The following is a 23,937-nucleotide window of genomic DNA, read 5'->3' as shown; positions in this document are numbered from 1 at the left end:
GGCGAGCTCACAGTTCTGGTTTCGCTGGACCTTAACTCGGCCTTTGACACTGTTGATCACAACATCTTAATTAATAGGATTCAGGATTTAGTATGGAATCCTGGAACTGTTTCTTTCCTTATTTTTCTATCAGAAAATTCAGTGTCCATATACCTTATATCTTGTCAGAGACTACTGGTCTGTTATGTGGAGTCCCTCATGGTTCTGTTCTGGGCCCTTTCCCGCTCTTGCCATACATTCATACTCTAGGACAGAGATACTCATTGCGCGGCTCTTCAAGCTTTAATTGGTGGCTCGCACTCGCACAGTAGCTTATAACAATATGGTAACAATAACAATAATTTTTTTCAAATAACATACAGAGAATACCGCACAGTATTAAGTATTTTTATTAATTTTGCGTTTTTGTAGTATTAAGTATTTTTATTAAGTATTAATTAAGGCTTAATGGTGTTTCCTAAAGGGGGAACTGTTAAACCTGGCAACGCAGCCCGCTTAAACCACCGTCACACTTGACAGCAGAGCACGCTAGCTCCTTTAGCCAGCACGAGATGCAGGCACAATGGATCATTTTTTAATTAATAAAGGGCAAAAACTAGCACAAAAACCATGCCCATCCTGAATGTCTCACTATGATTACAACAACAAACTACAAATACAACATGAAGAAAGTTAAGGACATGCACGCCAGCTTCCTCTCATCCCAGTATTAAGGTAAATATGGTCTTAATTGAAAATGTATTGGCTGTGTTGTTTCTTTTTTTGTGGGATGTTTTATATGTAGAAATGCATATTTGCAAAAAGGGGACTTTAGTATGTTGTGGTAAAAGTGGCTCTTCCCTTGATTTTGCTCTGCCAATGTGGCTCTTGTGAAAAAATAGTGAGTATCACTGGTCTAGGACATATTATACAGTCAGTTTAACTGATCTCATCTCAAACTATCACTCTGAAACAGCTTTTTCCACTTCAGGACTATTTCAAAGTTAAGAAATAGAAAAAAATCCCTTGACTGTCTTGGCATTGTACAAAATGCAGCAGCTCGGCCAAACCGGAACCAACAACTCCAGTTTTATCAGCACTTCAATGCTTACCAGTTAATTTTAGAATCAAATAGAAAGTCGAAATCAACCTCAGCTATGAAATGGACTTTTTTTTGGCCAAACTTTAGAGAGAAGATGTTATGTAATCTTTGTTATGTAATTCACTTACTTTTATTGTCTTTGTTATTGTTTTTACTTCAAGAACGTTGAGAATGGTGCTACACGGATCAACTCTACCTACTAACTTTACTTCGTTTTTCAGAAAGTGCACCATGAATGAAGCCGAGTTGAATTTTCTTCATTAATGCGATGGATGTAATCCAGCATAAAAACAGCTTGAAAGGTCCCTCTTCTCTCTTTGCTTGTTCTTTCTGCCTCTCTTCCCTTCCACACCAGGTCTGACCACATTCAAATCCACAAACTGACCGCATACTCAGCCAAACAAAACAAAACCTAACCAGGTAACAACGGTGCACAAAACACAATGTTACTATCTCATCTTCACCTTTCTTAGCAAATGTTAAAAATGAGTCTTAAAACTAGAGCTGGACGAGTTTACTTGTTAATTATTTAACTCTGATAACTATGTTATCGCGCATTAGCGCAGGTTTTATTATTTATTTTATTTTGTAAAAGTCTGCTGCGGAACCGGAAAAGAAAGTAATCGGTGGATCCACCAAACATGGAGAAGGGTACGGAACTTTTACTCGGCCATTTTCATTTTAAAGTTCTTCCAGACGGCGGAGTCGACAGAACCAAAGTCATCTGTAAACACTGCCAAGTTGAATTGTCTTCTCAGCGTAGTAGTTCCAGTCTAAAATATCACTTAAAGGCAAAACACACAACTGATAGCAGCAAGTCATTCAAGGAAACAGACAGTGGAGCGAGGCTTCTACATAAAAACTACAGAAAGATGCTGATGTTAAAAGTGTGTTTGCACAACAAATGTTATGGCACTTTCATTCATATGGCAGCACATTTAAAATAAAGCTAAATGCTAACAGCTATACGCTACTTTTGGATTCATTTTTGGATTTTGCGTACAAATGCGATTAATCGCGATTAATCAGGGAAATCATGTGATTAATTAGATTAAAAATGTTAATCGTTGCCCAGCCCTACTTAAAACATAACAAAACTGGACAGAGTCTAGGTACTGAGTGTTTGTTTTTGACACCTAGATGCTAATTAATCTGACTCTGAATTTGTCAAACTCTAATGATGTGTCAATAACTCTCCTTTTTGCTAAAAGACAACAAGCTGTTTGGCAAAAAAGCCTTTGACAAAAACTCTTGTTTACTACTCCAAACAGCCCCCCACCCCCCCACACACACACAAGCATGCTGAAGATGGCATGAACACTTGTCATGTAAGAGGGGACACACAATAGGAAAAAGAGTGGGCTGGATTCATGCAGAACAACCTCAGCTAAACACACGTGAAGTGAATGGGACTCATGAGAGTAGGCGGGCGGGGAGATGGCTTAACGGGTGAGAGAAAAAACAAGATTAGACCCAAACAATACTGTGGGGGGGGGGGTGGGGGGGATGAAAGAAAGGAAAGGAAAACACGAAGCCTTCGTGGTCCTCAGTTTAATATTCCTCTTCGGTCGTAGCTGGCAGCCTGCCTGCCTCGCTCTGTTTTCAGCTAATAGCCAGAAGCAGCACCATTAGCAGGACACAGCAGCCTTATCCCCCCCCCCCCCCCCCCCCCCCCGCACACACACACACACCTTCAAGACAGATTCAAGCTTAAAGGGGAGAAAAATGTGTTATTTATACTAGGAAGGCTAATCTGACTGCTTTTAATAGAGCCTAAAATGGAGAGGAGCTGTTGAGGGCCAGCGAGAGGGCAGCTGAGAGGGATTATGAGTAGGTGGGTCTGAACATCATGAGTCATGAAGGTCTGAGGAGGATGAAAGGGGGGCATATTAAAAGGCAAGTGTGTGCGTAATTCCTGAGCTCATTAAGACTATTTTTTTTTTTTTTTTTAATAAAATCACACATTTCTCTCTGTGGAAAAAAAATAAGACTAAAGCCGAACAATAGGCAAGCAGCTTTGTGTGTGAAATGGAAAGTAAAGGCGTGAGTCTGGCCCAGGCCACCAGGCTACACAGGCCATGTGACTGAGATTTGTCACATCGGCCAATTCCGGGGGAGGGAGGACCGAGCACGGGGCTGTTTGGATGCAGCAGCAGCAGCAGCAGCAGCCCACTGTGCAATAAATAATGAAATAAATACAAAAAAAACACATCAAATATATGTCTGATGCGGATGATCATCTCGCTTTTTAGCCCATTCCACTCGTGGCATTTTCAGCACCGAGGGGCAGTGGACAGCTCCGCTGCTCAGCCGTGCCCATGGGTGGGAGTGCGCGTGTTTCCAACCCCCCAACCCACCCATCCATCCAAAGCAGACACGTAGCTGTCAACTGATATCAAGATGCAGATGAAACGGGCTTCGTTGTGACCATGGCAACAAAGAAAACAATACCTTATCTCCCGTGTTTTTTTTTCACGCCAAGCCGGAGGAGTTCGGGGAGGAAAACGGCCCCCGTTCCTCTCCCCGGCTCCAAAAAAAAACGCTTTAATCACAGCAGCATTTCACAACGAGTGGCCAAGTTCACACAGCGTGCACACTGCAGCCGACAACCAAGGCGGAGTCTGGCTGCAAGCATGAGCGCGATCAATCGTCCTATATACGGGTCATGAGGTTTCCTACTATAGAGCCCGTGCGTGCATGCGTGCGTGAGTCACTGTGTGGTTACAATCCACCGGGGAGGGGGGGGGGGCACCTCCAATTCCTGCACAGTGAAGCCCCCCAAAGTCATCCTGGTGCGTGGGAACTGTCACTGAGGTACAAAGCAAATTTCTCTCAGAGCTAAAATTTGCATCCTCCGCGTGGAGAATGCTAAAACACCCAGACGCGAGCCGGAGCGCATCCGCGCCGCCGGCGGGGGGCTGCCTTACCTGTCTCCAGGTGCAGAGAGATCCTCGCCTCGTTGATGTAAGGAGTGTCACTCTTGGACCGGACCCTGCGGATCGGTCTGCGGTCTACCTCCTCCTCCGGGGCCGCCGCCATGTTCGGCCGGCCGGGCAGCGTCCACTGGCGACCGGCGGGACTGCGAGAGACTCGGCGCCGCAGCAGCAGCAGCAGCAGCAGCAACAGCAGCCACTCGTGCACCCGCCCGGTGAGACGGCGTAGGAGGGGGGGTGGGCTGTTGTAACCGCGATGGGGGGTGGAGGAAGGACAGAGAGGCAGAGAAAGATGCGAGGGTTTGATGTGATGTTTCCTCTGAGCAGCTCCACCTGCTCCACGCTGAGCAAACACACAGTGACCAAAGACACCGTTTAACCGGCCCGCGCGGCTCACACTGACCTGATGTACATATATTTTTATTTTATTTTATTATTTTATTTTTTATTTTATTTTATTTATTTTTTTATTTTTTTATTTTATCTATTGTATTTTTTTTATTTATTTTATATTATTTTATTTTATTTTATATTATTTTATTTTATTTTATTTTATTTTATTTTATTCTTATTTTATCTATTTTATTCTTTATTTTATTTTATTTTATTTTTATTTTATTGTACGCTGCAACTGCAAAGCAATTTCCCAGCTGGGATGAATAAAGTAGTTCTATTCTATTCTATTCTAAAGACAACTGACAGGTAACCGTTCAACAGCGCTAATAAATGATCAAATACCAAAAATACCAAAGGATTAGCCGCTTTTCTCTTCTTCAAAACAGAAAACCTACACGAACTCAAATAAGAAGTAGACTCTGGGTCCTTATAAGGAACATTTGTTTGGCAATATATTAACACTCTGTTCACTAACCACATTACAATTTATTAAGAGGGAATAAATCATTATACAACTGTGCTAATTTGTAGATAATTCAATTAGTTAGAAACCCTTATGGATAATCTGCTAATTAGGGGAATAATCTCTAAAGAGCAGGCAGTGCAGGTCTGCTGAATATGACTTTTTATTTACATGTAATCTCACAGGGATACAAGATATTTAGCTATTATTACTACTGATCAGACCGCCGTCATTTTGATTTTGTTGAGTCAACATGCAAGTAATTTTAGGCAAGTTTACCTGTACAGCACAATTCAACTACAAGGCCATTCAAAGTGCTTTACAGATACATTAAAACAGTAGACATAAAAAGCATGATTTGAATTTTCAACAAAAAAGAAAGAAAGAAGAACAAAAATAAAATCAGGAGTTAAAATGTGATTAAGTTTTGAAACTCAAGCTTCAGATTTTAAGTGAAATGTAAGCGATGATATAGCAACAGAAATCTTAATCCTGATAGATTTATTACAGATTTTATGGGAAATGTATTCATTAGACGAGCTACTGCACAGCGTGACATTTGCATGACTTGCAAAAGGGACAGAGAGCTCTCAGTGGATGAATCTGAATGAAAGCATAATCTGTTTTTGTGTCTGAGTTTTGCTTCTGAGATCAATTCAATTCGGTGCTGGCCTCTGGTGGAGATGACTGTAAATGGTTGAACGGGATTAATGCAAAAGTTTAAAGATGTTTGCAGCCCAGGAGCACAGAATGCTGCTGCTCAAGCCCTTCCCTGGTAAAATTACACATTTAACTCTCACTCTTTAAAAAAAATGGTGTTATTGTACACTTTATTGGATTAGTTAGTTAAAGTTACTAAAGTCTATTTACTTCAAATGTCATTTTTGTTAGATGGGGGTTAGTTTTAGTGTATTTTTAATTTGAGTGCACTTTTTTTACACTTGTATTTAGTATGATATATAGTTATATATATATATTTTTTATTGTTTTTATTTGTTTTTACTCGTCTGTAAAGGGCTGTATAAATAAAGTACATTTACATTTTGTATTTAAACACAAACTATATTAGTAACTTCCTATTAAGCACTAATTTCTAGTAGGAAGTAAAGTCTGATTGAGTATACTATTAATAGAATAAGAACATGTTAATGGCGAATCATTTTAATATCAGTGGTGTTTTTTTTTTGTATACTTACAAAACGTTTTTTTCACTAATCAGGCATGTAAATTAGTACTTAAACAGTCATGATTGAGTGCATTAAGTATACTTTAAGTTGTTCCACTTTAGCACATAAATTAATTTTAGATTGTAACTATAACTGATCATTGCCACACTTTAGGGTCTGACTGCAAGCATGATAACATTTAATGTACTTTTATTTCATTGCATTCACTGTATTTTAGAATAATTCCATTATCTGTGTTGCAAAAAGTCACAGAATTAAAACAGGAAACAAGTTTTTTTTCCCACAATCACAACGAACATTTCAGAAAAAATAGTTAAGATGTTTCATGTGCCAGGAGGAAATCTGGCGACAAAATACCAGTAAAAATGTCTCTCATGGTCCCTTATTTTCAAGCATAACTTTTCACCTCATAATTATTATATATGGAAGAACAAGGACATTCTGTTTAAACCCAAATCCCTTTTTATTGAGTATTGGTTTAATAATAACATTGTACATGTGGCTCAATTATTCAACAGGGATGGTCTTCTCTATTCCCATAATGAGTTTTTATCTGAATATAATATCCCTGTATCACCTGTAGATTTTGCCAAAGTTTTTGGAGCAATCCCTTCTGGAGTTTGCATGTTATTTAGATCTCAACCAAGAGTGGAAACCAAACATTTCTCCCTGTTGTCCTTTTATCTTGAGTGTATTGTTTGGGCTCCCTGACTTTAACAAAACCAAAGAAAAAGCAAACATAACTTTTATTATCAACCTCATCATTTTAATGGCAAAATTTCATATCCATAATATAATACATAATGTAATTTCATGAAAAAAAACCCATCTTTTCTTGCCTTTCTCGGTGAGCTCAGGCAATGACCTCCCATTAAATTCTCAAACAACCAGAAAGCGATTAAGACTGTTGATATCTATGAACACTTGAATATTTTAATGTGACCCCTGGCGTATAATATAGAAATATTTCATGTGTAATGTAAAAAAATGTTTAAATAAAAGGAAGTTGGGGGGGGAGGAGGAAATCTGGCTGTGCCGGTCACGTGATTTAGGTTGTTATTTACCTCGCTTTCCTCTCTGATAGGCCCATGTCCTCCCAGCTGATCCAATCCACCCAGAAGTTCCTGCTCGCAGCAGCTGATGATCCAGGCTGTGGTCTGACAGGTAGTCAGCGATAGTTCACCTCAGATCTGACCCCCACTCAACCCTGGAAGAGTTGAGGATTCACTGGACACGCTGCTTTAATACGCTAATGTGATGCTAGTCGTCTTTAGCCGTTTCCAGGGTTACGAGCGCTAGCTTGCTAACTTCCAGACTGTTAGCTTAGCTGGGTAGCATTTGCTAGCTTAGTTTTATTCTTAAATTAATGAAAACTCTGGGGTCAACTATTCTGTCAACTGCTCCTGGGGAAGGCTTTTAATAAGTATGTTAACACAAAACCATCGCCACGTCATGAGTAATGCATTTCGGCTAATGTAACGATACTTTTAGCAAAGTAGCAGGTTAGCTTTGTGGTCTGTGTTTGCTTGGATGACCTCAAGAGTTTCACACATGAAGCTACAGTGGAGGGCTAAAATATCACAAACAAGCTGGATAACTATGTCAGTTTACAGAAATAAATAGCTAAAAGCAGCTTAGGTTACATTGGAAACACATATTGAAATGATTGTGAATCTATAAAGATATAGTAGATCATATTTTTATTATATATTTTAGACAAATGAAACAACAAACTACACCTGTAGAAATTTATGGCTTCAAGGTCAAGGTTTTATTTAATCTGAGTATTCCCACTGCCTCCTATTTTCTGGAGTATATAGAAGTCTTCTTCTATTTGTGTTTAAGGGTCCAAGCTAAACTAAACAGATTTAAAAAGTCTCACATCCATACATCGCTCGATATTTCACAGTTTAAAACAGTGGAGATGGAGCTGCTTTAATGGACAAACCCTGACTGTAACGCTGTGTCTAAATGACTTCAGGAGACTTTTTACTGGAGTATTTTCTGTAAAATTAGAAAAAGATGTCTTTTTATACAGGTGAAAGCATTTGCAGATAGCTTTATATCGTGTCTGTGATAGGATAGTATCGACCAAACTATGATTCGATGATGGTTTATAGGAAAATTTAGTATTTTATAGTGTCTTATATTCACATAGAATATACAGGAGAGGTGCTTCTATGTGGCCTTTGTGTAAAACAGCTTCAACCATGCTGTGAAAAACAGATAATACACCTGTAGTTTGTGAAAAGGGTCAATTTGTTGACCAACTGTAAATCCTGAATATGCAAAATGCAACTTGATTGTTGTTTTTATGAAACTCACGCTGTTTTATTTTACCTTTTTATATTTAAATCTGTAATCAAAGGGAGCTTACATTAAATTGGATGGTTATTTTAACCCACTGGTTACATGATTGATTGCAAAAATTGACCATTTCTGCACCTGACTGGATGATACCCATTTTTTAAAGGCGTCTCCGCTTTGATGAAAGAATTTATTATGCTTAAAAACAACAAAAAAAACACTTTATTGTTTATTTAGAGTAATAATGCTGCCAGAAGTGACACGTTTCAGGTTTCATTGCTGCTATTTATTTTCCTCAGTTGCCAAAACCCGATGATTATCCGCCAGTTCCCCTGTAGGGCCGTCATAAACACTCACCTGAATGCCCACCTGAGAAAGCCCATCAGAAGCCAGGACATGGCCAGACCCAGTTCAGGTAGCCACAGTTTATTTTCACCGTTATTAACTCATTCTTTCCTTTATTGTCCTGTCTGTGAGCGTCTTGGTGTTTTTAATCTTCAGACCTGGCAGCATTCAGGGACATTTTCTCCAAGGCCAACAATATCGCCATCATCACAGGAGCAGGGGTGAGCGCCGAGAGCGGAGTCCCCACCTTCAGAGGAGCGGGAGGCTACTGGAGGAAATGGCAGGCACAGGTGAGCAGGTTCTGGAGGTGGAGCGCAGAAGGATCGGACATGGTAAACAATGTTTTTCTGTCACATCACCGCCGTGCTCTGTTCTGTCGCCTCTCCCACGCTTCAGGAACTGGCCACCCCGGAGGCCTTCGCCCGAAATCCCTCCCGCGTTTGGGAGTTCTACCACTACCGACGCGAGGTCATGCTCACCAAAGATCCCAACCCGGCTCACCTGGCCATCGCTGGGTGTGAGGAACGTCTGAGCAAACAAGGGCGTGAAGTCACCGTCATCACCCAGAACATCGACGAGCTCCACCGCCGCGCCGGATCCCAAAACATCCTGGAAATCCACGGTGAGTTTTCTGACCTCACGGTTCGGGACATTTTTCACTTCTTTCTGACATTCCACCTTTAATCTATGCCACCTGCATCCCTTAAAGGGATAGTTCGCCTCTTTTGACATGAAGCTGTGTGACATCCCATATCAGCAACATCATTTCTGAACATCTCCTTACCCCCTGCTGCGTCCTGTGAGCAGAGTTCCAGCCTCGTTTTGGTGTTGATGAAGGTAGTCCGGCTAGTTGGCTGGGGTTTAAAAAATAAAGCGTTTTGCTTCTCAAAACAATATGCGTTCAACAGAGTAATACATTTGCATCACAAAATCGTTCTCCAGGAAAAAGTCAGCAAACAAAACAAACAACAACCACAAACCAGGTGTAAAAGGGAGCGCGAGCGTGTCGTACCGGGGCAGCTGCTCAACGGGGATCTGGGCATCTTGAGAGTCTGGAGCTCTGAGGAGACAGTTGGGCGTCACTAAAAAAAAAAACAGATCCGATACCCCCGAACACACTCAATATCTTTCAGATTTGTTGGAAAGTAGAGCTATAAAATCAAAACTTTTTCTCCGAACACTGAAAAACGGTATGTAATGCTAAGTTTCTGCTTCTTTGCATATGATGAAATGCACCAAAAAGCTGGAATATTACGCCCTCTGACGGGCGAAGTGAAAAACATTGGTCTTGTTACAGAGCCTTTCGTTATTTCCTCGTCAAGAGAGATTTTTTGTTCGTGTTAAAGTTTGATAAGGTAGTCCTGTTAAGGTAACAGTTTAAGTTTCTTTTCATAGCATTCTTGTTTTTTCCTCCCAGTTGGAGTGAGTTTTGTTTTATACATTTTCATAGAGTAGTGCCTCCGTTTTTTTAGGAGAGGTTATTTGTTTTTCCTCCGTAGCAGGAGTGACGATTAGTTAAAGTTAAAGTTTGATAGATCTTTTTTTGTTCCTCCTTATAGTGGAGTGATTTTGATTTTCCTGATAAGTTTTCACAGATATACTTCCCTCATTTTGGGAGAAGTGTATAAATATATATATATATATATATAATTAATATTTCTATAGCCTGTTTTGTTTCTTTCTCTGGAGAGACTTGAGAACTTATGCCCCTAAAATAAAAGCTTTTGGATACAGCATCTCCTGCTCCTGTGTCCTCCATTCCCGGGGTGTGACAAGAGTAATACATTTGCGTCACAAAATGGTTCTCCAGGAAAAAGTCAGACCTCACAATCGCTTGGCGCTATTTTCTCTCCCTTCGTATCACTGCCTGCTGTGCAGACCGAAGCGCAGACCGAGCAGCAAACACTGTAACAGGCGCGGCAGGCGGCAGCACGCAGTGATACGAAGGGAGAGAAAATAGCGCCAAGCGATTGTGAGGTCTGACTTTTTTCTGGAGAACCGTTTTGTGATGCAAATGTATTACTCTTTTGAACGCATATTGTTTTGAGAAGCAAAACGCTTTATTTTTTAAACCCCAGCCAACTAGCCGGACTACCTTCATCAACACCAAAACGAGGCTGGAACTCTGCTCACAGGACGCAGCAGGGGGTAAGAACATGTTCATAAATGATGCTGCTGATATGGGATGTTACACAGCTTCATGTCAAAAGAGGCGAACTGTCCCTTTAAAGAGGACCGCACGTGTATATTTTCCTTCATAACTTGTCTGCTGATGTTTTATTCTATAGATTTTCACATTTGGAGAAGCTGAAACTCTGTGGTAATGATCTCTTTGTGTCTCTTTGGTGAACTCAGGCAGCTTATTTAAAACACGCTGCATGAGCTGTGGCCACGAGGCGGCCAACCACAAGAGCCCCATTTGTGCCGCTCTGGAGGGCAAAGGGTAAGAGCTTCATCTGCTGCTGTTGTTGTTGTTGGGTAAATTGAACTGTTTTCCTCAACGTGTTGTAAAGAGATATCGATCGCAGTCATTTGAGCTCAAAATGCCAGAGAAAACAGGCCGTTGCAGTCAGTCAAATGTCAGGCAGCTAAATAACAATGGAGGACACAGTGAAAAGGAAAAATCAGAATCGAATCAAATGTCACTCTGAAAGCCACTTTGTCACTTACCTGACATTTAAAACGGATGTTTGTGTGTGCTGACAAACGTTCCTTTGTTACAGCTGCAGAATTGCACGCTGGAACCACAGTTTGTAACAGCTCTGATTGTGCCTGAGATGACGTTGCTGTAGGACGCTGGATTCATTCTGTACAACCACAGCTTTCAAGTCACTCAGAAGTTGAAAGCATCGTCCTGCGTTTCATTACAAAAACACAAAAACATGCTCAGAAATATTGCCTCCAGATGAGCCGTTTATATTTCAAACTGTTGACGGATTATTGAAATTTATTTTGACGTCGTTGAAACATGTAAACAGGGTGGACGGTCATTCAAAGTATCCTGGCGTGGTCACATGTCTGTAGCGCACCACCTCGCCACAGGGCCACCCCAAGGCTCAGTACTGCTCATTTGATGTACTTTTGTTGGTGGAAATGGGTGAATATGGGCTCCATAACCAAACTTGCACATTGTTGGACACATTTCCGCCTAAAACATTAACCTTTTCAGCAGTTTGAGCTACAGTTGCGCCTCAATTAGAGTGGACAAGCCAGCCTTGCTCCCAATGAGCATCAGTGAGCCACAAGAGCTGCAGATGCTACGAACCAGCTGTCGAGCTGTGCTCGCTCCTTTTCCTGCTCCAAACACATCAACTTTAAAGGGACAGTTCGCCTCTTTTGACATGAAGCTGTATGACATCCCATATCAGCAACATCATTTATGAACATCTTCTTACCCCCTGCTGCGTCCTGTGAGCAGAGTTCCAGCCTCGTTTTGGTGTTGATGAAGGTAGTCCGGCTAGTTGGCTGGGGTTTAAAAAATAAAGCGTTTTGCTTCTCAAAACAATATGCATTCAACAGAGTAATACATTTGCATCACAAAATCGTTCTCCAGGAAAAAGTCAGACCTCACAATCGCTTGGCCCTATTTTTGCAAATGTATTACTCTTTTGAACGCATATTGTTTTGAGAAGCAAGACGCTTTATTTTTTAAACCCCAGCCAACTAGCCGGACTAGCTTCATCAACACCAAAACGAGGCTGGAACTCTGCTCACAGGACGCAGCAGGGGGTAAGAAGATGTTCATAAATCAAATCAAATCAAATGAAATTTATTTGTAGCACATTTCATGTACAAAACAATTCAAAGTGCTTCACATAAAATAAAAGCATTGCAGCAGGGAGTGGAAGAAGCATTAAAAATACATAAAAGAATATAAAGAGAAACAAATAAAATAATATAAATTAATTTAAAAACAAGCAGATAAATTAAAAGATAGCGTGCAGATTTCATGCATAGACACATGAGAACAGAAATGTTTTTAACCTGGATTTAAAAATGTCTCCATTTGGTGAGAGTTTAATCTCCACTGGCAGTTTGTTCCACTTGTTTGCAGCATAACAGCTAAATGCTGCTTCTCCATGTTTAGTCTGGACTCTGGACTGGACCAGCTGGCCTGAGTCCTTGGATCTCAGAGCTCTGCTGGCTTTATATTCTCTGAACATATCACAGATTGTAAACCATCAGCAGGCTTTTAAAATCTATTCTGTGACTGACTGGAAGCCAGAGTAAAGATTTTAAAGCTGCTGTGATGTGTTCAGATCTCTTAGTCCGGGTTAAAACTCCAGCAGCAGCGTTCTGGATGAGCTGCAGATGTTGCTAACATGGGATGTCATACAGCTTCATGTCAAAAGAGGCGAACTATCCCTTTAAGGATGCCTTGCAATGTTTTTCACTTCGCCCGTCAGAGGGTGTAATATTCCAGCTTTTTGGTGCATTTCATCATATGCAAAGAAGCAGAAACTTATCATTACATATCGTTTTTCAGTGTTCGGAGAAAAAGTTTTGATTTTATAGCTCTACTTTCCAACAAATCTGAAAGATATTGAGTGTGTTCGGGGGTATCGGATCTGTGTTTTTTTTTTTTTAAGAGTGTGTTTGGGTGTATAAAATCTGTGTTTTTAGTGACGCCCAACTGTCTCCTCAGAGCTCCAGACCCAGACTCTCAAGATGCCCAGATCCCCGTTGAGCAGCTGCCCCGGTACGACACGCTCGCGCTCCCTTTTGCACCTGGTTTGTGGTTGTTGTTTTTTTAATTTAAAGGATATTCGTGTTTCAGGTGTGAGCAGACGGGCTGTCACGGCCTCCTGAGACCAGCTGTGGTTTGGTTTGGAGAGACTCTGGATGCCGACATCCTCACTGGTGCGGAGCGAGCGCTGGACAGCTGTGACCTCTGCCTCGTGGTACGTGTGTGGAGAGGCGTAAAGCACCACCTGCATTCGTAGGGACGATATATTGTATATAACATATACAGTGTTGCCATTCAACCTGGAAATACCAGCATGTGAATGTTGGTTTAAGTGTTTTAATGAGCCAACTATGATCTGAATATTTACCCTAACCCTATAGTTTCTGAATATTTATTTATTTATAAAGTTTTTCAGGTATAAACCACATATAAAACACAAAAAATACACAACAAACCAAACAAAACACAAACAAACAAAAGCTGTCAGCCCACAGGAATATAGACATGCAAAGGTTACAGTTGTGCATTCAAATCAAAGGAACAGGGACGGATTTAAAAGTCCGAGAAAGAGTCAGGACCAGGTAAAGTCATAGGTAGAGGAGATTAGAATATTTATTCATTATTAAGAATTATCCCAATAAACCACTTAATACATAGAGAGTATTATAAAAACTAAATTGTTTTGTTTCATGCTCATTTTTGTTGTTGTTCCCCCTTTTTTCGTTTTACCATATCGGACCTAAAATGCTCTAAAAACATGTAATATTCCTTTAAAAAAGGCTTCTTTACGCATCCATGATAATGCACCTGCTGGCTGCACTTTTACCTTTAATCACGGGTCATTGGAATCTCCTCTCGGCAGGTTGGTACCTCTTCAATTGTGTATCCGGCCGCCATGTTTGCGCCCCAGGTGGCAGCCAGAGGCGTCCCAGTGGCTGAGTTCAACATGGAGGACACCCCGGCCACCATGCGCTTCAAGCACGTTTCCTTTGCCGTCACACAATCGCACGCCGGCGTAGTTTTCACGGATCAGAACGCCCCGTTAATAACGGCTCTCTTTTGTTTCAGGTTCCACTTCCACGGCCCCTGTGGGACCACCCTTCCCTCGGCACTGGCACGCCATGAGGATGAGCGAAACTGAACGAGTGTAATGATTTCAATCATGTGGCCAAAATAATGTAAAGCAAAGGGAACGCGTTTGTTTAAACAGGCTTCCTTAAGAGGAAACATTAACAGTTTTTAGTGGCCAAATATTGCAAGTTTTTGCAGGTTTATCTGTACAGCACAATTCAACAACAAGGTGATTCAAAGTGCTTTACAGATACATTAAAACAGTCGAAATAAAAAGCACGATTTAAATTTTAAACAAAAAAGAAAGAAATAAGAACAATAGATAAAATCAGGAGTTAAAATGTGTTTAAGTTTTGAAACTCAAGCTTCAGATTTGGAGCTTTATTCAAATGCAGCTGAAAATAGGACTTAAACACACTGAGTGTTTCAGCTGATCTGAGGCTTTCTGGGAGTTTGTTCCAGACATGTGGAGCATAGAAGCTGAATGCAGCTCCTCCATGTCTGGTTCTGACTCTGCACTGGAAAAAATGTCCCTCCAAAAATAAGTAAAAAAAAGAACAAATACAAGACGTTTTTGCTTGAAATAAGCAAAAGAAATCTGCCAGTGGAACTAGTGAAAATCGGCTTGTCAAGATTTCTTGAAATAAGATGTGATATTTAGGACTTTTGAGATAAAAGTGATCTTGAAATTCGTTTAAAAACCTCTTCAAATGTCAAAAAAAAGCTTGTTTCATATGAAATCCGGCTCAAAACAATTTGATTTCAAGACTTTTTCATTTAACAAGATATTCCAGATGTATTGTCTTCAAACAAGTCCCTATATCTGGCTGAAATGGTACTTGTTAGGCAGTTGTGTCTTATATTAAGTGTAATGAGATATTTTGACTAGAAATGAGACAAATATACTTGGTGAGACTTTGATTTTTCCAGTGTGAGCACTGATAGAAGACCGGATCCAGATGAGCTGAGGGGTCTGGGAGGTTCACACTGGGTCAGGAGGTCACTGATGCATTCTGGTCCTGGACCATTCAGAGCTTTATAGAGCAGCATCAGAACTTTAGAGTCTGTCCTCTGATGGACAGGCAGCCGGTGTAAAGACCTCAGGTCCTCTTCTTTGGTCTCAGTGAGGACTCGAGCAGCAGAGTTCTGACTGAGCTGCAGGTGTCTAACTGACTTTTTATTGTTCTCTGATGCTGTATCACACGACTCCTTTGTGTTCTGAGCTACTGAAACTGTGCTATTTATAAAAGTCTAAAGCTGAAGATGAGTGAAGACTATAAAAAGCTGTATTTCCCATGAATGGCTGTCTGTTTCCTGACAGTAGGGGGCAGTGTTTAGCTGCCGCTGCCTGTCAGAGTCGTGCTAGCGCTGCCTGGGATGTGTGCTCGTTTGTGCCGTCTGAATTTATGCACTGTGATGAATACTGTGTGAGATGCCTTCCAGTGGAAATTAAACCAGCGTTTTGTGTGGATGTGGATCTTTTCTGATTTACCAAGTTTTTCCCACAATTAAAACAGCTTATTGAAGCAAAATGAAGCGTATTCTGTAATGTGTGGGAAATAATGCAGCCGTCTTAATGCAGAAACCATCAGTGAGGTTTCCTCTGCAGTGTGAATAAAGACCATCTATCGGTTCTCTGTTAAAGGCGATGTTCTGCTCTCCAAAGATGAGATTGCTCCTGACACTTGGCTGCTTGGGCTCAACCAACCCAACCCCCCTTACTTCCATAATCTGAGCATGAACACATGGTGTACACTGGCCAAGTCCAGCACTGTATTATTGTGAGGTTTACAGCAGAAGAATCAGGCCAAGAACCTCTCAGAATATGAGGACATACGAGCATATTTGTTTGAATTAGCCCAGAAAAATGAACCCTACTCCTGTTAGAAGCGTCTGTAAATGACATTCAGATAAAAAAAAAAAGTGCTTGTTGTAGTAATCTGTTGAAAATGACGTTCTGATCTTGAGGACAATAAGAGGGATGAGCAGTTTGAGTTGCAGATGCATTTCTTCTCCAGTGAGATAAAAATACTGAGATATTTTAGTTGAAACTTTGGAGGATTCCCTCAAGATTAACTCGGCTCAAACTTCTGATTTCTAACGTTTTACACAGAACGTTGAGGGAGGATTTCGCCCCCTGTTCATTATGCTTAAAGAGTGGCGTTTATGGGATTTAACAGGACGACTACACCCCAGGATATACTGTAGAAACCTAAAAAAGGCAAATGCAAAAGAGGAATTGAAAAAGGACACAGGTTCGGGACTGCGGAGGCAGAGATTCAATGAGATAATAGGTTTATTGAAATAAAACTACAAGTAATCAGAACTAAACTTAGATGAATGAGGGATGAGAACTGCTGGGAAAGAAGAAAACGCAGACGTAAAGTACAAGAAGGATAATTTTATTCATATAAATGAGCTAAAATGACCGACTGCAACAAAATCTTAATAATTACAACAGAAGACTAAAATCAGTGGGAGGTGGGCTACTGGGAAGGTGCCCCTCCTCACAAAACAAGTGCCCCAGTGCCTACTTCCATGCAGATGTTCCTGGAACACAAACAAAACCAACAACCCAACTGATGGATGAACAATATCTCAAAACCCCCACACAAATAAACACGACGGGAAAAGCTGGCCGAGGTAAAAACAAAAAGCACTCAAGAGAACTCAAAACTCAAAATGGTGCAAAAAAAGGACAAATCAAAAGCAAGAACAACCCCAACAAACCCAACAGGGCAGCCGCCCTCAGGGACCAGCAACAGAGAGGGAGGAACTGGGTCAGCTGAGGCCTTATATGCTGCACCTGGGCAGGGGGAGAAGCCACAACACCTCACCACACTTGCTTCATGACCATGAAAATCATCATTTAGCACAGCGCAGGGACAGCCGGTATGGTTTCCTCATCGCTTGGAGATCTATGCACAATAATACTCACAAATAAGTTTCAAGACGGACAAAAAGGTGATCTTAGCATTTATTTGACAGAAATTCTAGCACGACGCATACTGTGCTCTATTGCTGTGACAAAATCGAGTGATATTGGAGTGTTTGAGTGTTAAATATTTGTGCTGAGGGGAGAAACATTGTTCAAAATTGATGTTTTCAGGCAAAAATCAAACAATACAACTTTCCAATTTCTGAACTTGAAAACAAACCTAGTGCAGAACAGGTCCAATATTCGGCTAATCTGGTAATCTGGGGGGGTATATTCATTGTACACTTTCAGAAATAGGGGTACAGTACGAGTCCTTTTTAGTTCCCTGAGGTACAATCTATACTAATGTACCCCCTAGGGTTAATTATTGGACCTAAAGGTACCTATATGTACCTTTTTGAGGGTCCAAAAGGTACCTATATGTACCTTTTTGAGGGTCCAAAAGGTACATATATGTACCTTTTTGAGGGTCCAAAAGGTACATATATGTACCTTTTTTTCTACATGCTGGGGTACAATAGACAGTCTGTGTTAGGCTACTTCAGAATAAGGGTACAAAACTATACCTTCTGAGGGTACTGCCCCAGTGACAAGCCATCGTACCCCTAAAGGTACACTTCTGAACTTTATTTTCTGAGAGTGTAGCATCAATAAATCTCATCACAGCATTTCAATATTTCTTGCTCTGCTTTTCCTCAGCTGCCTCCTGCAGGGTTGTGCTCCCTCCCCACTCTGTTGGAGACACCAGTCTTCCCTCCCTCCCTCCCTCCGAAGCTACGCCTCCATCACCTGCTCATTAGAGAGAGGATGATGGTCCGACGGTCCCCCATGACTCTGCTCCAAAAATAACAGAGCCAATTTCCCGCCTGTTAGGCGGCGATTTCACACCAATCTGAGATGTACTGCCCAGCGAGGCCTGTCACAGACGGTAAGATATAAGGTGCAGAAGAAAAGCAAAGCAGGGAAAGTGATGCGTCTGAAAATACGAGTTCCTCATTTCTATGAAACACGTTGCCTTTTGTCAGGGAAATGTCTCAAGACTGCTGGAGCCACATTTACAACAGAATCCATCTGATAGTCAGACTGTTGGGGAGGACAATGCAGTTTGTGTCCTGGTTGTGGAACACTTGACCAGCTCTTTGACTTCTAAAGGACTCATGCGACTGCAAATCTAAGGGATGACCTTTGTCTGATGGCGAGCCATCGGTCCCCGTTGGGTTCGAAGTTGTCTGGTGCAAAGACTGGTGCCTTTTACAGAAGATGTGGTCATCCAATGAGGTTTAGCATGTGTAAATTGCCCTCTCCATGCTGGGAAACAGTTCTTGCCTTATGTAGAGGAGTTTAAAGGGATAGTTCGCCTCTTTTGACATGAAGCTGTATGACATCCCTTATCAGCAACATCATTTATGAACATCTTCTTACCCCCTGCTGCGTCCTGTGAGCAGAGTTCCAGCCTCGTTTTGGCGTTAATGAAGGTAGTCCGGCTAGTTGGCTGGGGTTTAAAAAATAAAGCGTTTTGCTTCTCAAAACAATATGCGTTCAAAAGAGTAATAATAATGATAATAACTTGGACTAATATAGCGCCTTTCAGGGTACCCAAGGTCGCTTAACAAGAGAAATACATTTGCATCACAAAATTGTTCTCCAGGAAAAAGTCAGACCTAACAGTCGCTTGGCGCTATTTTTGCAAATGTATTACTCTGTTGAACGCATATTGCTTTGAGAAGCTAAACGCTTTATTTTTTAAACCCCAGCCAACTAGCCGGACTACCTTCATCAACACCAAAACGAGGCTGGAACTCTGCTCACAGGACGCAGCGGGGGGTAAGAACATGTTCATAAATGATGTTGCTAGTATGGGATGTCATACAGCTTCATGTCAAAAGAGGCGAACTATCCCTTTAAGTATCGTTAAGAACTGATTCAAAGCAGAACCTTCTGATTTATTGCATTCAGAATCTTTAAGCCAAACTCTCAACAAATAAGTGAATATTTCCAAAGATATTCGGAGGATTTTAGTTGGGATGCTGTTTAACTTTAGTAAGGACAGTTAGAGAAAACAGTGTTTTACTACTTTGTGGACTCTGATGCTCTGAGTATACATCGCCTCCATTGACAGAAAGACTCAACACGAGAAGGCCACCACATCAGTATGCAAAGTTAATGCCAATGACCTAATTTCACGACATAATGTAGTGCAAGTAAAAGAGCCTGAATTAACATAGCTGTAGGCTATTGCTTTTCCTGTTTTTTGGGGCATGCGTCAGAGGTGTTTTCACCAGAAACTGTTGGAGGTAGATTAGTATGTGGGGAAAAAAAGTGGTCTCATTTAAAAGGACAGAAAGAGGCCAAGGACTGATCCAAATGAATGTTGGCTTTTAACGAAACTTGGACTCACAGCTTGGGGTCACCAGTTTTTCCAAGAAGAATTTCTGTAATCGAGTAATTTTGGTATTTTGTGTCTTTTTCATCTTGAAACTCCTGTTTTTGGGAAAATTAAACAAGCTTAGCAAACTTCCCCTTTAACATAGAACACAGACTTCAGACATCCTCTCATGCCAATTATGGTACACATCCAAAGAACTGTATTTGAACATGTTGTTAGCGTTCATTTCAATGAGCCATTTACTTAAAAGGACCTGGACCTTATTTCTGGCATAAAATACCTTCATCTACTCATCGATAACAGTTTGGTGAAAGTCGGCGTCCTTCGGAAGATATTTAGATCACTGGAGATCGGCGTATATCCATATAACGGGAGAGAACAGGGCAGAGACAATACAGCCTCTAAATAAGGCATTATCTGTCTTTATTTCACCAATACTTTAAGACCAATGAATGAATGAAGGAGTACTATTAGCTCAGAGCTGCCCTGTTGTTGTTATCGGTTGTTATTGTGTGACGCGTGTGTCGAAAGCTTCCTATAAGCCCCTAATAACAACTTTTCAGAGGCTGTATTGTCTCTGCCATGTTCTCTCCCGTTATATGAATATACGCCGATCTCCAGCGATCTAAATATCCTCCGAAGGACGCCGTCCTCATATTTCCGTACGTTTTGGAGCTGTTCCAAAGTGTCGACCTTTTGCACTTCGGCGTTTAAAACACTTTCTGAGGTTCTGGAGGTGTCTGTAGCCCCCTGCCCAATCATAGCTCTTTTTGGAAAACTGTCCGTTGTTTACGGTTTGAACAATTCCCCAAAGTGTGACTTTCTGGCTCTCTGTACTTTGCTCGCCCGTCGCCTAATCCTTCTAAAATGGAAGGATGCCATCCCTCCATCCCACACACTTTGGATCAGAAGTACTTTATATCATATGAAATTGGAAAAAATAAAACACACACTTAAGAGGTTCAGCTGGTAAATTCAATAAGATTTGGCAACCTTTTCTGAGATATGTGGAAGAGAAATCAGAGCTGCATGAATCAAGTTAACTGGGACAACCATTGATTTCATTGTGTTTAGATGACAACCCGCTTAAATACTATTCTGTTCTGTATCACTCTGATGTTTTTTGCTTCTTTGTTTGTTTTTTTCTGTAACATTCTCTCCTTTTTGTATTCATATGTCTTCTTTTACAACATGCTTGACATACATTTTCTTCGATTTACTCATCTATATATCTTTTTTTTATTATGATTTATCTATGCATTTCTTTGAAAAATTGTGTTTTTTTAACTTCACGGGGATGGGATTCTGTTCTGAGTGTTCCTGTGTGTCTGTGTTCTATTGTGAAAAATTCAAAAACAATATCTTCCGAAGGACGCCGACTTTCACCAAACTGTAATCGGTGAGTAGATGAACGTATTTTATGCCAGAGATAACTTCCCCTTTAAAGGCCGTGCTGTTTCTGGTGTGTTTAAGAACAGATACCCTGCATGGACATAAATGCCGGACCCTGTGGAGAACAAGGGGGTTGATGCAGTTTTATGGAGAGTTATTAAGAAGCAAAGCACACGTCTAAACCTTCCTCTCGTGGTGTTTGGTCCCATTTTTAACCCCTGACTCCTGTTCATGACCCAGTTATAACCGGCTGGCCGTCGCTCACTCATGTGGAACGGTTGAAGATTGTGGCAACAAAAGCACGAGACCTTTGTCCATCAGTATTCAGCGCCACATTATCCAAGAATGCGTTCCTAAAAATGTTACATCGTGTACCTTTTCAGGGAAATGACGATCTAAAATAACATTAAGATTGCCTCAAACGTGACTTTATGTCATTGTGAAGTACGTTAATGGTGCCAAAGTGACACCTAGGGAGATATATTACTTCAGCATCATCAGTTTTACTCATGAGCCATGAGATTTTGTTTATGTGCCTGTATTTATGATCAATTTTACTCTGTGGTTTGACTTCATGGATGTGCTTTGTCTGGAGCAGATAGCCACAGAAATAAAAGTGTTTTTTTTATCCAAAAGGGATTACTCTAACATTAATAGTGGTTTAAACTAGGGCTGGGCGAGTTAACTCGTTATTATCGCGTTAACGCATTATTATTTAACGCCGACAAATAGTTTATCGCACATTAACGCAGGTTTTATTATTCATTTTATTATTTTAAAAGTCTGTTGCTCACAGGTTTTTATTATTGTAAAAGTCTGTTGCTCACAGGCTTTTATTTTGTAAAAGTCTGCTGCTGTCTGCTGTGGAACAGGAAAAGAAAGTAATCGGCGGATCCACCAAACATGGAGAAGGGTACGGAACTTTTACTCGGCCATTTTCATGTTAAAGTTCTTCCAGACGGCGGAGTCGACAGAACCAAAGTCATCTGTAAACACTGCCAAGTTGAATTGTCTTCTCAGCGTAGTAGTTCCAGTCTAAAATATCACTTAAAGGCAAAACACACAACTGATAGCAGCAAGTCATTCAAGGAAACAGACAGTGGAGCGAGGCTTCTACATAAAAACTACAGAAAGATGCTGATGTTAAAAGTGTGTTTGCACAATAAATGTTATGGCACTTTCATTCATATGGCAGCACATTTAAAATAAAGCTAAATGCTAAAAGCTATACACTACTTTTGGATTCATTTTTGGATTCTGCGTACAAATGCGATTAATCGTGATTAATCAGGGAAATCATGTGATTAATTAGATTAAACATTTTAATCGTTGCCCAGCCCTAGTTTAAACCTTTGATTTTAGCACAACAGAACCTATCCGAATACGCCCTCCAGTAGAGAATGGAAACCACCGTAACCAGAGTCCCTCAGATCAGAACAAGCATTGCAATGAGAAGAATTACAGCGTCTTCCCGTCCTCAGCCAAGGCCACAGCAAGGTTGCGGTAAATAGTTCCATCACTGTCACAGTGTCACCAGAAAGGACGTCAGTACGGTTATGTGTTGCTCCCCGCTGCGGCTCCTCTCCACACCAGTTTTATAAGCTGTGCGCCCACTTGTGACCTCTAATAGGCAGGGGCTTGTGCACGGATGTGTGCGTTTGTGAGCTGATTTCCCAGAAGTTCGTCTGCTTTATTTTGTGCAAACAGTTGAAAATATTGAATGAATATTTGTTCAGAATTATCGCCTCGGGCCCACATGTTTGCTTTGCCGTATTTCTGTAGCTGTTAAGATCGTTAAAAGGAGAGAATTAGACTGTGGAAATGAGTATGTATGAAATAATATTTAAAAAGCAAATGACTCTCACAGGGAACTTTTGTCTTTTTTTTTTATCATTGTAGATGTTTAAAGTCCCACATCCCAGAGGAAGCAGCTCATGCCAACACTTTGGGTTACCTACCTAATGGACCTGCTCGATTAAATTCACAGTGCATGTGTGTACGTTTGAATAATTTGTCCTCCCACAACTTCTCATTCAGCCAACGAATATCCAATTAGAGCATCTTTGCAAACGGGAGCATCATATTTTATTCATTCGGAATCGACATTGTGCCCTGATCCGCACATGCACGCCCCGCTTTTCCACCGCCGTACCTGCAACTCTCAGACCCGTCGGTGTTTCATTCACGCCCAGGAAAACCTGTGTGTGGTCGCTGTGCTGGATTTATTCTGCACAAAGTGTGACAGCACGAGAATTTACGAGGATCTTACAAAAAAGGCTGAATGAGGTCAACAAGGTGAATCACTTCCTTCATCTTTTGGAAAACTCCAGAGCTGCAGAGTAAAGTGAGATCAGAGCATCTTTTTAAAAGTGTTTGTGCAAAAAAAATCACTGCAAAAAGCCAGCTTTCAAAAACAAGAAAAAAAAGTACAAAAATGTGGTGTATTTTGCTTAAAAATAGCAAAATTATCTGCCAATGTTAGTTAGTGTATTCTAACTAATAACAAGTACATTTTTCTTGATTCTAATTAAATACACGTGGCCTATTTTCTCAATATATTGAAAAATATTCTTGAATTAAGTAAATGCTAGAGCCATTATCTTGACATAGCGGTATGCACTAGGCCTTATATTTCTTGAAACCAGCTTTGAAACTGTTGATTTCAAGCATGTACTTACTCAAAACAGGTCCTAAAATCTCAGTAACGAGCTGTAATATCTTATTTAGATCATTAAGGACAGAAACACTTAA

General features: G+C 40.8%; 2 protein-coding genes across 3 annotated transcripts in view; one reads left to right on the top strand and one right to left on the bottom strand.

The window, feature by feature from the left end:
• phactr1 (phosphatase and actin regulator 1) overlaps positions 1-4,389 on the bottom strand; it is a 49,697-nt gene extending 45,308 nt beyond the window's left edge. The window contains exon 1 of the mRNA XM_075486009.1: positions 4,009-4,389. Within this exon, the coding sequence (XP_075342124.1) occupies positions 4,009-4,120 (112 nt within the window). The 5' untranslated portion in view covers positions 4,121-4,389. The remainder of the gene's footprint in view (positions 1-4,008) is intronic.
• Positions 4,390-7,134: 2,745 nt separating this feature from the next.
• Positions 7,135-15,941, top strand: LOC142400796 (NAD-dependent protein deacylase sirtuin-5, mitochondrial-like). Of its 2 annotated transcripts, none has more exons than XM_075486007.1 (9): positions 7,135-7,224; positions 8,667-8,782; positions 8,869-9,002; positions 9,109-9,334; positions 11,068-11,155; positions 13,358-13,411; positions 13,490-13,613; positions 14,262-14,377; positions 14,468-15,941. In XM_075486007.1, the coding sequence occupies exons 2-9, from the start codon at positions 8,680-8,682 to the stop codon at positions 14,538-14,540; spliced, it is 918 nt and encodes a 305-aa protein (XP_075342122.1). In that variant the 5' UTR covers positions 7,135-7,224; positions 8,667-8,679; the 3' UTR covers positions 14,541-15,941. The 2 variants fall into 2 exon arrangements, with proteins under 2 accessions (XP_075342122.1, XP_075342123.1); XM_075486008.1 differs by lacking the exon at positions 7,135-7,224 and adding an exon at positions 7,241-7,483.
• The last annotated feature ends 7,996 nt before the right edge of the window (positions 15,942-23,937 follow it).

The sequence above is a fragment of the Odontesthes bonariensis genome, chromosome 15 (genome assembly GCF_027942865.1).
Source record: "Odontesthes bonariensis isolate fOdoBon6 chromosome 15, fOdoBon6.hap1, whole genome shotgun sequence".
Taxonomy (NCBI): domain Eukaryota; kingdom Metazoa; phylum Chordata; class Actinopteri; order Atheriniformes; family Atherinopsidae; genus Odontesthes; species Odontesthes bonariensis.
This window is presented reverse-complemented; position numbering and strand designations above follow the sequence as displayed.

Excerpts from the sequence above, each read along its gene's own strand:
- LOC142400796 (XM_075486007.1), top strand. The coding sequence starts at position 8,680 with ATGATTATCCGCCAGTTCCCCTGTAGGGCCGTCATAAACACTCACCTG. Across the intron at positions 8,783-8,868 it reads CATGGCCAGACCCAGTTCAG|ACCTGGCAGCATTCAGGGAC; the intron begins GTAGCCACAGTT and ends TTTAATCTTCAG. Across the intron at positions 13,614-14,261 it reads GCTGTGACCTCTGCCTCGTG|GTTGGTACCTCTTCAATTGT; the intron begins GTACGTGTGTGG and ends TCCTCTCGGCAG.